Source organism: Vombatus ursinus, unplaced genomic scaffold, assembly GCF_900497805.2.
Source record: "Vombatus ursinus unplaced genomic scaffold, bare-nosed wombat genome assembly UNPS02014778.1, whole genome shotgun sequence".
Classification (NCBI taxonomy): Eukaryota; Metazoa; Chordata; class Mammalia; order Diprotodontia; family Vombatidae; genus Vombatus; species Vombatus ursinus.
Genome location: NW_020954556.1, coordinates 3,561,269 through 3,576,229, shown reverse-complemented (window position 1 = coordinate 3,576,229; position 14,961 = coordinate 3,561,269). Strand labels below are relative to the sequence as shown.

The 14,961-nt window shown below is 39.0% G+C and overlaps 1 protein-coding gene across 1 annotated transcript in view; it reads left to right on the top strand.

The window, feature by feature from the left end:
• PSD3 (pleckstrin and Sec7 domain containing 3) overlaps positions 1-14,961 on the top strand; it is a 608,877-nt gene that overhangs the window by 302,420 nt on the left and 291,496 nt on the right. The window contains exons 5-8 of the mRNA XM_027865166.1: positions 6,775-6,972; positions 7,061-7,141; positions 10,890-11,002; positions 13,254-13,312. Of these exons, the coding sequence (XP_027720967.1) occupies positions 6,775-6,972; positions 7,061-7,141; positions 10,890-11,002; positions 13,254-13,312 (451 nt within the window). The remainder of the gene's footprint in view (positions 1-6,774; positions 6,973-7,060; positions 7,142-10,889; positions 11,003-13,253; positions 13,313-14,961) is intronic.

Genomic DNA, 14,961 nt, shown 5'->3' with positions numbered 1-14,961 from the left:
CATCCCACTCTGGACAGAAGACCTTCTAAACCTTTTCATTCTTCCTCAAGTTACCCAGGGTCTACCTTCTCAAATGAAAACTTTGCTTTATATTTTACAGAAGAAAATTTATGGCAAGCTCTCCTCCCCTTTTCCTATCCCATATTACTCATATGTCTCCTGCCACCATTTCGTCCTTTATCCCTGTCTCATATGATGAGATGGCCTTCCTCCTTACCAAGATTAACCCTTCTATCTGGTCAACAAGATACTATTCCATCCTGACACCTCTAACAGATTGCTTCCTCTGTCATTACCGTTCTCACTTATCTTCAGCCTTTCCTGTCTACTGGTTCATTCCCTACTGCCCACAAACATGCCTATGTCTCCTTCATCTTTAAAAAACCTTCACTTGATCCTTCTTTTCATCCCTGCTAACTGTCTTCCCTTATCACTGTTGCCCTGTGTAGCTAGATTCTTTGAAAAGGCCATCTACAATAGGTACCTCCACTTTGTCCTTAACCCCTTAAAATTCTACTTCCAACCTTATCAGTCCAACTGAAACTTATCTCTCCAAAGTTACCAGTGATTGCTTCGTTGCCAAATCCAGTGGCCTCTTCTAACCCCCACCCCTACCCCACTCAGTAAACTCCAGTGGGTCCCTGTTGCCTCCAGGATCAAATGAAAAATCCTCTATTTGGTATTCAGAGCCCTTCATAACCTAGCCTCCTGTTCCCTTTCCAGTCTTTTGAAACCTTGTGGCCCCCCCCCCAACCCCCAACATACTCTTCAGTCTGGTAACATTTTGTCTCTAAGGCTCAGGACATTTTCTGTGACCAGAACACTGTCTCCTCAACTCTGCCTGCTGCCTTCCCAGCGTCCTTTAAGTTCCAACGAAAATCTCATCTTTTGCAGGAAGCCTTTCCTGACACCTCTTAATTTAAGCGTCTTCTTTCTGTTAACTATTTCTATTTATCCTCTTTATAACTTGTTTGTATGTATTTGTTTGCTTGTTATCCTCCCAGTTAAACTCCTTGAAGTCGGGGAACTGTCTCTTTTTGTATCCCCAGTGCCTGGCCCATAGTAGGCACGAAGTAAATGTTTATTGATAGATTAATTGAACAGAAATTTGGAGGAAGAGTTCCTGGAAGGACTGGAGATGAGTCTTGAAGGAAGAAAAAAGATTATGAGAGGCAGAGATGAGGAGAGAGCTACCATTGAAAGTATGTTCTGAGGGCTCCTGGTTTTATGGAGGTGAGCCTGGGTTCTCCAAGACTGTTGTCAGCAAAGAACCTTACCAAGATAGGCTGGTGCAACTATATGGGAGAACACACGAACCACATGAACTCAGCAACCAGTTCGTTATCTGTTTTCTGTCAATGAAACCAGCTATTTTTGGAGAAGATTGATCACCGAATTTTTTTTTCTTCTATCATTGCAAATTGTGAAGACTGCTTCCTAAGTTAGGAGAGTCTAATAATGTGCATTGGTGGAGGGAGAATTCACACTAAAGAAATCATGAATCTTTGAAGAATTGAAGTAATCATTTCCTGGCAGTGATGGGCTCCAGGGCTCCAGTGTTTACCTTCTTTATGTGACTAGCATAGAACACAAAAGTATCACATGCAAAATCAGTCAGGAAATAAATACTTTGGCTCAGCAGTTTGATTCTTGGATTAGCCCAGTTTATTGAAGGATCAGCAGAATGAAGATTTATGATTCAAAGAAAGTATGAAATAATAAATAATGCTCCATTTTCTGTCCCCTTCTTGTTGTAATAACCAGAAAACTTGTGCCATTTCATTCCCTAACAGTTGGAGAGAATTTGTTGAGAAACACATGGGAAAAAAATCCAACAGAAAGTAGAAATAGAAATTATAAATAGAGGTGAATGTGATTTATGGGTAAGATTTAAATTAGATTTTTTTTTTTGGCAGGGGAAGTGAGGCCCTTGGGGCAGGAGGTGTTGATATAGTAAATCCAGGCTTAGCATCCTAAGAAATTAACTAAGGAAGGCTTTTGGCCTGTATTGTAGAAACCATTGAAAAGAAGCAGTGGGTCAAGTATAAACAAGAGTTTAGATTAGACTGTAAGGGGAAAAGTATTGGTACTTGATGAGTAGTGAAAACAGACCGTTATGGGAGCACCCTTTGTTGGCATTTCATGAATGATTGTTGAACCAAACTGAATTGAAGGACAATTTAACTAGGATTCTTTATTGCCTAGCAAATAAAGTTTAAACTGTTTAAACTGTCATTCAAGGCCTTCCATAATGTAACTGGCTACCTTTCCAGGTTTATCTTACACTGTTGCTCTCAGTTTGTCTTACAATCTAACTGAATTGGCCCTTGTACCTGTTTTAACATTTGCGTTTGTCTTTGCCCTGTCTGTCTTCTTTTCCCCCTTATTCCTCCTTGCCATCATGTTGAAATTCTGGGCCCAGCTTAAATTCCACATCTCCTACGACCCCTTCTTCTCCCTTGATCCCCAAGTTTTCTTTCCTTGTACTTTTGCATGACACTTTGTATATTTCTTATAATCTTATTACATAGTATTCTGTATTAGGGACTGTCCATATTCTATATTTATTACATCATTATTGCATGCTCTTGTGGGTTATATCCATAGGCTAGATTGTTTGCTCTCTGAGGGCAGGAGCTGTGTCTTTAAAGATCATTGGATCTCTCATTTTTCACCCATTATATCTCTCTCTCTTTTTTTTTTTTGTTAAAGATAGCTGTTAAGGGGCAGCTAGATGGCTTAGTAGATAGAGCACCAGCCCCGGAGTCAGGCGGCCCTGAGTTCAAATGTGGCCTCAGACACATAACAGTTACTAGCTGTGTGACCCTGGGCAAGTCACTTATCCCCATTGCCTAGCCAAAAAAAAAAAGATAGTTGTTGAGTCAATGAATAAGGTATTTCAGAAGAATTGTAAGTAACTGCTGCTGAGGTCCTTGGATCAGATGGAGGTGTCTGTTCAGCTCATCCTTTCTCTCTGGTAGAGTGTTCAGTTTCTGTGGAGGCACTGTTTATTATGGTAATTCTTTACATAGTTGGAGCTATGTAGGTTCAAAAAAGTATTTCAATAAAGCCAGGTTCTAAGTTATTCCTTGATTTCAGAAAGTCCCAATAAAGGTGGGGGAGGGGTAGTGGAAGCAGTACAGTGTTTTTTCCAATGATGGTTTACTTTGCATAAGAAAGAAAGATTCTAATCTTCTGAAGCTTTTTTTATTTTTAATTTTTTTTGTTCCCCCTCCCTGTTCCAGTGACTGATAGGGGTTGAGCATTATGTGACTGAAAAAAAAAAAGAAATAGTGGAAGGAATGAAAAGTAAAGAGAAAAAGAGGGAAAAAAATCTAAATCATAAAGTAAAGAATGAAAAGCATCTAGCTCTTTAAGCTAGACAATGTTCTGAGTATTGGAGGAAACAGGAGGAGGGAGTATATTCTTGGTGATAGGGATCATTCAGCCTGACTTCTCTAGTGTTTGCTTGGCCCGGTCCCTATTGTCTATGGGTCTACTGATGCACAGGGGCCCCTGTGTTCTAGCTTTTGTTTTTATTGTGGGCATGAAAACATGATAAATCCAACAATAAACAATCCACAGAGAATGTGAGGTCATAGTAAAGTGACCTCACAGGGAACTCAATACCTGGATGCCAGTGGAGTTCAGCAGACACTCGGAGTATGTGCGGCAAGTACCTTCAGAAGGTTGACTTTACAGAAGTATGGCTGGAGTGCATGCTAGACATTGGAATGTGTTTTTTTGGGCATTGGTGCTGTTGCTGGTGAGTTGATGCTTCCAGAGGCTTAACAGTTAAAGGTAGAAAAACAGCCACCGTGATCCCTCAGGGACCCTTCTGAATCAGACCTTGGACCCTGAAATTGAAGGAGATGGGAGCCCGGAAGGGAGACTTTACCCCTCCCTTTTTTTCCCTTTAATGAAGCTTTTCTTCAAGAAGACCGAGAGGCTGAATGGAGGCTGATGTAATGCCGGAGATTATGAGGAGAATTGGGTGAAGTGAGGTAGGTGAATTTGGATTGGAAAGAGTCAAGAGAGTTTTGGCATGTGAGAGAATTAAATGTAGCATAAAGAAATTGGTTTTAGTGCTTTTGATGAGGGTAGATGATATTTAAAAGATAGCAAAATTGTGTGTAAGCTGTACCTAAGGATATTTAATTGGGCTTAGGGGAACATTGGGAGCTTGGGTGGCCTAGCAGATAGAGAAATGGCCTTGAAGTCAGAGACCTGGGTTCTTATCCTGACTCTGATGACCCTGTTCTGTGAGGGGTCAAGTCACTTAATGTCTCAGCGCTGTAGGCGACATGTGAAAGCCCTGCTCATCTCCTGCCAGAGCGTGTTGTACTTAAAATACAAAATGAGGCATACGTATCTGGATATGGTAAATGTAAGAATGTGTTTTGCTGTACTGTGTCTTTTGTCGTGAGAGTTTTTGTAGTGGGGGAGAGGGAAGGGGAAACGCTCATAAAATTCTAATAAAAATTTGAAAAATTTAAAGAAAAAAGTGAATTGCTGTTCTATATTGATGGAAGTTTTGACCCCGGGGAGCTCCTCCCACCAGTGATGTCACAGGTTGCAAACCCTAACCCCAGCTCCCTACTCTCATTCTCACAAGTGTGAACAGTATGAATCAGTCAGTACCAAGCTTCTCTTTGGGAGGGATGAGAAACTGTTTTTCTGAGCAATAGGAACTTGTGTGCACTGCTGGAAATGTAAGGGAGGACATGAGAACGCAATTCTAGGAATTCCTGGACCCGCTAATTGTATAAATTAAAAAAAAAATAGTAATAATATTGTATAGTTTTCAGGTTGGACAGTTTATGTTGTTACTAATGCTCATGCATAAGCATATGTCGTAGCATTTGTAGGTCACCTTCATGTTGTATTGCTCACCACTTTGGAGAGGAGGTTGCTGATTTTGGCCTGCCTGCCAAAGCCACGTTAAAATAGATATCAGACTTACTAGCTGTGTGACCCTGGGCAAGTCACTTAACCCATTGCCTAACCAAAAAAACCAAAAACAAACAAACAAAAAAACCCCAAAAAACAGATATCAGAGTATGGAGCTTTCTCCATGATGCAAGGGAGTAAGCCCTGACATTACAGTCTGCCATCTTGGCCTCACATCTCACCTGTGTGTCTCTTAAGCAACTGTGCCACCTTGGTGAAATCCCTTAGTCTCTTTGGGGCCCTTGGTTTCTTCATCTATAAAATGAAGGGGTGGTACTGGACAGGCCCTGTGGTCCCTTCTGGCCTGCCACCTCTCAGGCTCTCATCCTTCCGTTTCTAACTGTATGATCCTGGAATCTGAATGAGCATGTGATCACTCTTTGGTGTATTTTTACTGTTATGGACCTTATGGCTTTATTCTCTCTTTTCCTTGACTTAAAACTTAAAATTTAAATTTATTTTAAAATGAATGAAATGGGACAGGAAGAATCTGTATCTAGCTTAATTTGTATGCAGTAGTTTATTTGATTGGATTTGGTTTTTTTTTTTTTTGTTAAAGGAGAAAACAATAAGGTTAGGGCTGATGAGTTTTGGAAGAACTGGGGAACTCTGGCTTATTGTATGTTTATAGGAGTTCATAGGATTTAAAACTGGAGCAGATATCAGAAATCTTCCAGGCCAGCCCTCTTCTTATATAGATAAGGAAATGGAGGCCCAGAGAGGTTCTATAAATTGCCCAAAGTCACACAGGTCCATGTGTTGTTGTTTGTCGTTAAGTCCTTTTTTGTCGTGTCTGACTCTTTATGACCCGTTTGGGGTTTTCTTGGCAGAGATACTGGAGTGGTTTGCAGTTTCCTTCTCCAGCTCATTTTATAGTTGAGGAAATTGAGGCACACAGGGTTAAGTGACTTGCGCAAGGTCATACAGCTAGTAAGTGTCTGAGGCCAGATTTGATGAGTCTTCCTGACTCCTGGGCTGATTCTCTTTCCACTGGGCCACCTAGCTGTTGTACTTTCTAACTAATGATACTGTTTTAATTACACGTGTCATTGCCTAAGTGCTAAAGTTTAATATCCCATATCTTTGGCAGTATTTGACTGCTTAACTTGTGTGAAGTACTACAAAAAGACAGTCATTGCAGCCTTTGTAGTTTATAGATTTTTTAATAAGTAGAGAAACATAGGCTTACTGTGCCCGTTAAAAATTACCTGTCCCCATGTATGCAGATTCATGAAAATCACACTTCTTGTTTTATTTTTCTGATGGGGGGGGATTTGAAGTTTTTAAAACATAAATTTCTTGTTGATGTCTTTTTACTTATATCACCAAAACTTTCCTCAGCATCTTTCCTTTTCCCATGCCCAGAGAGTCACTTTATATAACGAATAATATTTTTAAAGGGGGAAAAAAGGACAAATGCAGCAAGACTGGTCAGTACATTGAAAAAACCTGAAAATGTGTACAATGTACCTACCATACTCATGGACCTCCCACCTCTGTAGAGGGAGAGAGTCGAGGTGGCTTTATGCTTTCCATGTTCATTGTATAGTCATTGTTTATATTGTTTTCTTGGATTTGCCTACTTTGCTCTGCATTGGATCATTTACGTCTTTTCATACTTCTCTGTATTCATCAGTTCATCTTTTCTTATAGCATATTAATATTCCATCACATTTATGTACCGAAAACTTTTTAAGCCATTACCCAATTAATGGACTTGTACTTTGTTTCCATTTACTTGCTACCATGAAAAAAAAAAAGGGCTGCTACAAATATTTTGGTGTAAAAGATGAGGTTTTAATATATATGTATTTTCCTCTCTAGCAGCAATGCTGGGCTGAAAAAGTCCAATCAAGAGCCCCATGGTGAAATGGGGAGTACTGAATTTCTGGAAAAAGAACCCTCTGACAACCTCAGCAATGGAACAAACAGCAACTTGGAGGCAGCCAGACGGCTGGCCAAGCGTCTTTACCACCTAGACCATTTCAAGCGTTCAGATGTGGCCAAGCATTTGGGGAAGAAGTATGTATTCTTAAACCCTTTGGCTTAAGCATCTGTAGATGTTCAGGCCTATTTTATTAACCAAGTTTATTTTTTCATTTTCTTATAGCAATGAATTCAGCAAGCTGGTGGCTGAAGAATACCTTAAGTTTTTTGATTTTACAGGAATGACGCTGGATCAATCTCTCAGGTATGTGGTTTAATGACTAAATATCACTTTTTGTTGTTGACACTTTACTTCCAAAGAAGTAATTCTCTCAGGAGAGAGTAATGCATTCAAGCTTGATTTTGATTTTATTCATTAAAAGCAACATCTTCTTATTGCTTTGCAATCTTAGGCCAGATCATAGGAGTAGACATTTAGATCTAGAAAAGAGGCCTTAAAAGTCATCTGGCTCACCCTTCTCACTTTGCTCATATGGAAACTGAGGCCCTCAAAAGAGAAGTAGCCAACCTGAGAACAAGGGCAGCTAGGTGGTGCCGTGGCCAGAGGAAATAGCGCTTGGAAAGAGGAAGACTTCTCTTCATGAGTTCAAATCCGGACTCAGTCACTTACTAGCTATATCACCCCAGGCAAATCATTTGACCCTGTTTGCCTCAGTTTCCTTATCTGGAAAATGACCTGGAGAAGGAAATGGCAAACCACTCCAGGATCTTTGCCAAGAAAACCCCAAATGGGGTCCTGAAGAGTTAGACACAACTGAACAACAACCTAAAAGTTGTACTATAGAAATTAAAAGTCAGAAAATGAGAGGTGATGTGTGATATCATGAATCTAATTTTCCCTGTCTAAGATGTGGCCTGAATCTCAATTATAGAGTTATGAAAGGTGACAAAAGAAAGAGATGAGATTTGAGATCCCTAGAAGTTTGTTTTATGGACATTTTCTCTAAGTGTAATATGGAGTGTTTTTTCTTTGTGTACATGCTAATAATAACTCCTCAGGATGATGCTTTTGAAATAATTCTTGAGCAGAAGAATGAGAACTATAAAAAGTGTTAAGACTAGATTGCCTTCACATTTCTATGGCTTCTAAAGGCATTTGTAAACACACACGTGTGTGTATACAGATATTCAGATGCCCATCCATAGGTTGTAGTTTCATGTCAATTTAGGTGTAGTGATAATACATAGAAAACAATTGGGATAAAGGAACTTCTCTCTATATAACACCCCCGTTGTTTTTAGGTAAAGAAAGGATAGCAGAATTTCTGACAGTAGTAGATAAATGACAAAAAATTACAGGGACATCTAGATTTTAAAAATGGTTCCACCATCATGTTTGTTTTCCCAGCCTTTAAGCATTTGTTATTTTATTTACTGTTTTTTGTCTATATGTTATTTACACACACACACACACACACACACACACACACTCTCTCTCACACACACACACTCTCTCACACACACACACACACACACACACACACACACACACACACACACTTTTCCCAGGCTGAGTTCTTCCGTTTCTACTTCATGTAAACATGATTGAGGCATAACTGCCATCTACTGATGATACAGGAGAGTTGTAAGTATATGTAGATGTTTTCAAGGAAACCATGCTTGCAGAGGAAGGTGGCCCTTTTTATTTTGGTAATGATTTTGGGAGGTGAAAGAATTCTAGGACCCCTTTAGGCAAAAATCATGATTTACATAATAATAACTGATTTTAGAAGGAAGAAAGGAGGTGATCATTTACAGAAAAATTAACCATAATATTCCTTGAAATATCAAGCTTCCCTCACACACACATTTTCAGGGTCACATCCACACCTTTGTGTAATATAGGAACCAGACAGCCCCTGTGCTGCCCTGTTGTATTTAGAAGTCATTGCCAATGGGATTGGTATGGGTTTGACTTTGTGAATCAGTCGCTTTTAGGAACTGTTCAAGGAAGTTTGCTTCCAAGAAATTATATTCTGTTAAAAAACAAGGAGTCATGTTTACAGTCAACACCTAATTATTAACTGTCTGCTCAGACACTGTGCTAGGTGCTGGGGTTACAAATACAATATTCAAAATAATCCCTATTCTATATCTAATCACTACTTCTGATTAAATTATAATGTAAGTAGCTTACATTTTGATGGAGAGACATCATAGACATTTGTAGATTCAAAAGAAATATAACAATAATAAATACAAAATAGGTGAATACAGGGAAGTTTGGGAGGGAGGACATTAAGACATGAAAGGCCAAATGTAGTTGGCTGTATGTTGAAGGAACAGATGGATTCCCTGAGGAGGAAGTGCCTTCTAGACATGGGGGACGGCAAGTGTGTGGTCATAGGAAAGGGAGGAGCATGTGTGAGGAACAGAGAGAAGGCTTGGATTGTGGGAGGATGAGTAGGCACAGTAAGGCTGCAAAGATTGGGTTGAGACCAGGTTATGAAGCACTTTAGAAGCTTGTCCACAGGTTGTACAGTTTTAATGATTTAGGTATAGTGAAAATAAATAGGAAAAAAAATTAGGACAAAACTTTTCTTAGTATGACACTTCTTTTAAGGTAAGGAAAGGACAACAGAACATCTGAGAGTAGTAAATAAATGACAAAGGAGTACAGGTACATCTTTATTTTTCTCCTTTTTTTGGGTGAGGCAATTGGGGTTAAGTGACTTGCCCAGAGTCACACAGCAAGTGAGTGTTGTGTGTCTGAGTCTGCATTTGAACTCGGGTCCTCCTGACTCCAGGGCTGGTGCTCTATCCACTGCACCACCTAGCTGCCTCCTGGACATCTTGATTTTTAACCACCATGTTTGTTGTTGTCTCAGCCTTTAAGTATGCATTTGTTATTTTATTTATTGTTTTTCAGTCTTTCTAATACATGTTGATTCTCTCCCCCCCACCCAGTTATCATAGTAGTAAATTAAGCATTTTCAATAGGATTTTTCTGTTTTCATCCTCATTTGTGGGTTTATGTCATTTTCTAATTTTCAGGATTATTGTTGTTGTTCAGCCGTGTCTGATTCTTTGTGACCCCATTTTGGGGTTTTCTTGGTGAAGATATTGGAGTGGTTTGCAGTTTCATTTTTCAGCTCATTTTACAGATGGGGAAACTAAGGCAAACAGGATTAAATGATTTGCCCAGGGTCACACAGCTAGAAAGTGACTGAGACCAGATCTGAACTCAGGAGGATGAATCTTCCTGATTCCAAGCTCAGGGTTCTATCTCTTATGCCAGCTAGCAGGATATGCCCACATGACTCAAATAGCCATTAAGTATGGTGCATAGTGGATAGAGTGCTGGAATTGTAATCAGGAAGACATGAATTCAAATCCTACTTAGCTACTTACTAGCTATATGATGGCATTGGTGGTTAAGTGGTAGAATTCTTGCCTTCCATGAGGGAGGCCTGGATTCAGCTCCTGGTCAGTGCAGTTTTTGGGGCAGCTGGATGGTGCAGTGGATAGAGTTTTGGGCCTGGAGTAAGGAAGAGTTCAGATCTGACCTCAGACAGGTATTAGCTGTGGATGCTGAGCCAGTTTCCCCGTTTGCCTCAGTTTGCTCATCTATAAAATGAGCTGGAGAAGGAAATGGCAAATCATTCCAGTATCTTTGTCAAGAAAACCCTAAATGGGGTCATGAAGAGTCAGACACGACTGAAATGGCCAAACAACAACAAAGTTATTTGACCCTGGGCAATTCATTTAACCTCAGTTTCCTTATCTATAAAATGCAGATAATAACACCACCTACCTCACAGGATTGTTGTGAGGATCATATGAAGTATTATATAAAATGTGATATATACTATGTATGTTCTTTGCAAACCTTAAAGCACCATAAACATGTTATTGTTATTATCATTGTTATTGTTACTTTCCTTTTAAGTAACTATGATTTGTTCCCTATCTCTGTTAAAACAATATTAATTGTAAAACCTATGAGAAAGATGTGTTATTTTAATTTTTTCTTTTCTCAAAACTTCCTTTAGGTGTTTCTTTAAGGCATTTTCCCTGATGGGGGAAACCCAAGAACGAGAGAGAGTTTTAGTCCACTTCTCCAACAGATACTTTCATTGTAATCCAGATACCATTTTTTCATCAGGTAATTTTGCTCAGCATATCTGTTTGTATATTTCTGAACTTTTAATGAAGTTGAGTCAGCATGCATTTATGAAGCACTTACTGTTTACCAGGCACTGTGCCAAATGCTAGGAATACAAATTTAAGGAAAAAGAAAGAGATAGTTTCTGCCTTTCAGAAACTATTCATTTTCTGATGGGGAAAGACTTCCCCTAAAAAGAAGATGAAAACCCAAGAGTTTTGGAGGAAGAGATGGGAAAGAAGTGAGGCGTGAACATGGTTGGCTTGGGTCCTTTACTTAAAATGGAGTTTCAAGGAGAACTGAAGTCCAGAGTGAAACCCAGTGAGGAATGAAGAATTACTTTCCTTTACAGTAGTCTAGACTTAGCCTTGAAGATGTCTAAATAGCACTGTCAGTGAGCAAGTGTTTGTTAAATAGAATTGGGTAAGCTCTTCTGGGAATACAAAGAAAGGCAAAAAACAGCCCTTTCCCTAATGGAGTGTACATTCTAATGGAATGGACAGTATATATACATATAAGATAGATGTAGAATAAATGGAAAGTAATCTGGGAGGGTAAGTCATTTGTCATCACTTCCACTTGCTAGATTTCAACTGCCTCACAGTGACATGTTGACCCATCCTATGAATACAGTTCTTTTCTGATATCTTAGTTCAGTTCACACCAGAAAACATACTTTTTAAGAAGTAAAGTCAGTATCCCCTTGGCTTGAGTTGAGGGAATTTTGTTTACAATGAATAATTTCTGGATTAATTAACATGTGCTATATATAAGTCAAATAGTTTTTTTTTTCCTTTTTAATCAGTACAGAAGGCTAGTAAATATCTTTTAACTAGGATAAGTGTAGTTTAATATTAAATAAAAACAAAAGGCCTTAGCTATTTCGTTTGGAGGCTGATTTTTCAATTTTTTCTGAAAAAAAATTTTTTTTCCTTTTTCTCATTGGTTTTTTTTTTTCCTTTTTCCTTTTGTCCATCTTTGGGCTTTCTTCTCTGCACCCCCACTATAGAATGGGAAATGAAGTAGGACAGGATACTAATACTGTTATTTTATTAGTGGTACTCTAAAACAATTTGGTAGAGAAAGAAATAGATGAAATCAATGGGTTTTTAGCAGTCTATTTTCACCTCAGTCTCTGTAGTCCAGGATTGCTAAGAGTTAATTTTTAATCACTTTTATTTTTTGTATTATTTGGTTCAGACTGGTCTTTCCACCATGTAATCTGAATTAAAGAGATATTTTACTTTCCTTGGTATTAGATTTACATCCTGAATTTAGCTGAGTGATTGACAGAAAGAGAATATTAAACTACCCCCATGGGATTGAAGAGCTTTGTCTATTTCCTTTCATTTTCTCCCTAGGAAGAAATTAAAGAAGTGTCATGGCAGGGTGGATAGAAAGCTGGCCTGGGAGTCAGGGAGACAGGAGTTTATCCTGCCACTGACACACACTGGCTGTGTGACTCTGGGCAGGTCTGTTACCCTCTCACCTCCTCCAGGAAACTTTCTTAAAACTTAGTTTCAGAAGAGGTGCTGATTTACCTTATTAGAGGGAGTTTCTTCACTTGGAATTCTCTCTGTCAGTGAAATCACAGCTCTGTTTCCCCAACCTTACCCCTTCCTACCCCCTGCCCCACCTAGGAAAAAAAGAGGCAGTAATCAAATTGTCACAGAAATAGCACAATGGAAATAAAGGAAATTTGTACTTTCAATTTCCAAGTTTAAATTTTTGTTTATTTTTTTTTCTTCAAATTTGGTAAACCTTAGAAGATACCCACAGGTTTGAAAACTGGATGTATTCTTTCAGTCTTTATTAAGAGAAAACTTCTTATCTCTGTCATTTTAATTGGACAACTCTTTAGTAGACTTAAAAGTGAAAGGTATTAAAGTCTTGGTTTTCTTTAATAACATTTACTATCGTTCAACTTTTATTTTTTCCCTATGTCAATAAAATGGAAAGAATTGAGGGAAAAAGAAGGAAAAAAAAAGAGTGAAAGAAATGGGCTTAGATTCACTGCAGTCTTTGCTATTTCTTAAATGTGAGGGTGTTTTAGTGACTTTACATCATCTAACCCATCTAAGAAGATGAATGGCGTTATTCCTTGCTCAGTAGCTTGCTTGCCCAGGAAGTTGTCATGCGGTGCTTTCCATTCTGGTGGATAAGCACCTCTGTCAGGGATAAGAGTCACCATGAGACCCAGACCCAGACTAATGTCTGGGTCGATCATTTGTATTCCTGTCTTTTTCCTCAGATGGAGTTCATTGCCTCACCTGCGCCATCATGCTCCTCAACACTGATCTGCATGGCCACGTAAGTACAGGGTTGTGAGGTTATGTTTTCTATTAGAGACTTGTTGTTTTGTTTACTTGAATGTGGGGTGAAATGGGGTAAGGTTGACTGGATTAGGCATGTTGTTTTAAGTTTGCCAGTATGGTCTCCTGTTGCGTGCGTGTGTGCGTGTGTGTGTGTGTGTGTGTGTGTGTGTGAGTGTGTGTGTGTGTGTGTGTGTGTGTGAAGTATCTATATATGTGCCATAAGAAAAGGTGTGTTTGTAGGTACTTTTCCTCAAACGGAAAAAGTTTGATATTGCTACTTGGGAAAAGCATGATATTGGTATGACTGGCTTGTATAAATCTGAGTATGATATCTAATATGTTCAGTGACAATGAAATATGAATATTTAATACTTCTGTTTGAATTGGAGGAAGTCAACAGAACTAATTATAAATATAATCTTTTGATATTGTAATTTTGCATAGTTATTTTTGGTTTATACCAATATATAGTTTTCCCTTTAGGGGACAGCTTATATTTAGGGGTAAAGTATACTGAGATCATTATTTCATGCCAGTTAGCTCAATGAACGCAGATCCCTAGAAATTAGCTTGTGACATTTTGCTTTATATACCAGAACTGGAAGGAGGAAGAATAATGCAGTTGTTTTTGTTTTTGTTATTATTAATTTTTATCATAATTTGTCCATGACTGATTTCATTGTTTTGAGTGGGGAGGTAAGGGGGAGAGAGGACTCCTGAGGTGCTCAGCTGTAGTTACTAGTCTTAAGAGATGCCCTGCGGCACTTGGAGTCACTTGCCCTTGGTGAGGAAAGCAGTCTGTGTGTTACAAGTGGAATTTGACCTAAGTTCTTCTTGGCCCTAAGGCCAGTCTTCTATCCACTACTCCATGCTGCATTCCCTTCACCACCACCCCCAACCCCCCCAAAAACTTTACACAACCAAATAGAAAATTTTAATATAAAATTCATCAAATTCATGAAAAATATAAATATCACTATTCTCCACTAGATGGCAGAACCTGAGCATTTTTTTTCCTTAGCTATTTGTTATTGGGATGGAAATGGACAGTTAAATCTGAGAATATTGATTCTATCATTATCAAATCTTTACTTTCAAGTGAATGATTTGTATTAGCGGGGGTGAGAAGATCTATGAATTTCATCCTGGTTTGCTTTTTTTTACTTTCTTACCTCAACTGGCTTACACTGGTTAGATTTCAGATTACTCTTGTTAGATGATGGATATATTGAATTTAGAATTAGAGAAGCTTTGTAAAATAGTGTTGTGGTCTGAGAGGTTGAGACCCCTCAAAGACTGGTGTACAGGACAGGGTCGTCTGGAATGAATTCACAGACTCAAGCATTCTTTAAGTCAAGGTGGCAAAGATTTATTGTTACGCTTTTCAGTGGGCAAGGATTCTTAAGGAACCTGCAAGAGACTGAGGATAGAGCTAGGGTTTATATGGGAAAGGGCATGGGAAAGGAATGCCAGGGACACTGATGAGGTAATCTAAAGTTCCAGGTGTCTTTGGGAGCTATGGATGAGAAAGTATAGGGAGTATACCGACAGGGAGGGAGATAACAGAGGTATGGATCTTTGGAGTCTGGCAGGAGGAAGAGTCCTTGGGCTGGTCAAGGACAAAACTCCTTGGGCTGGTCAAGG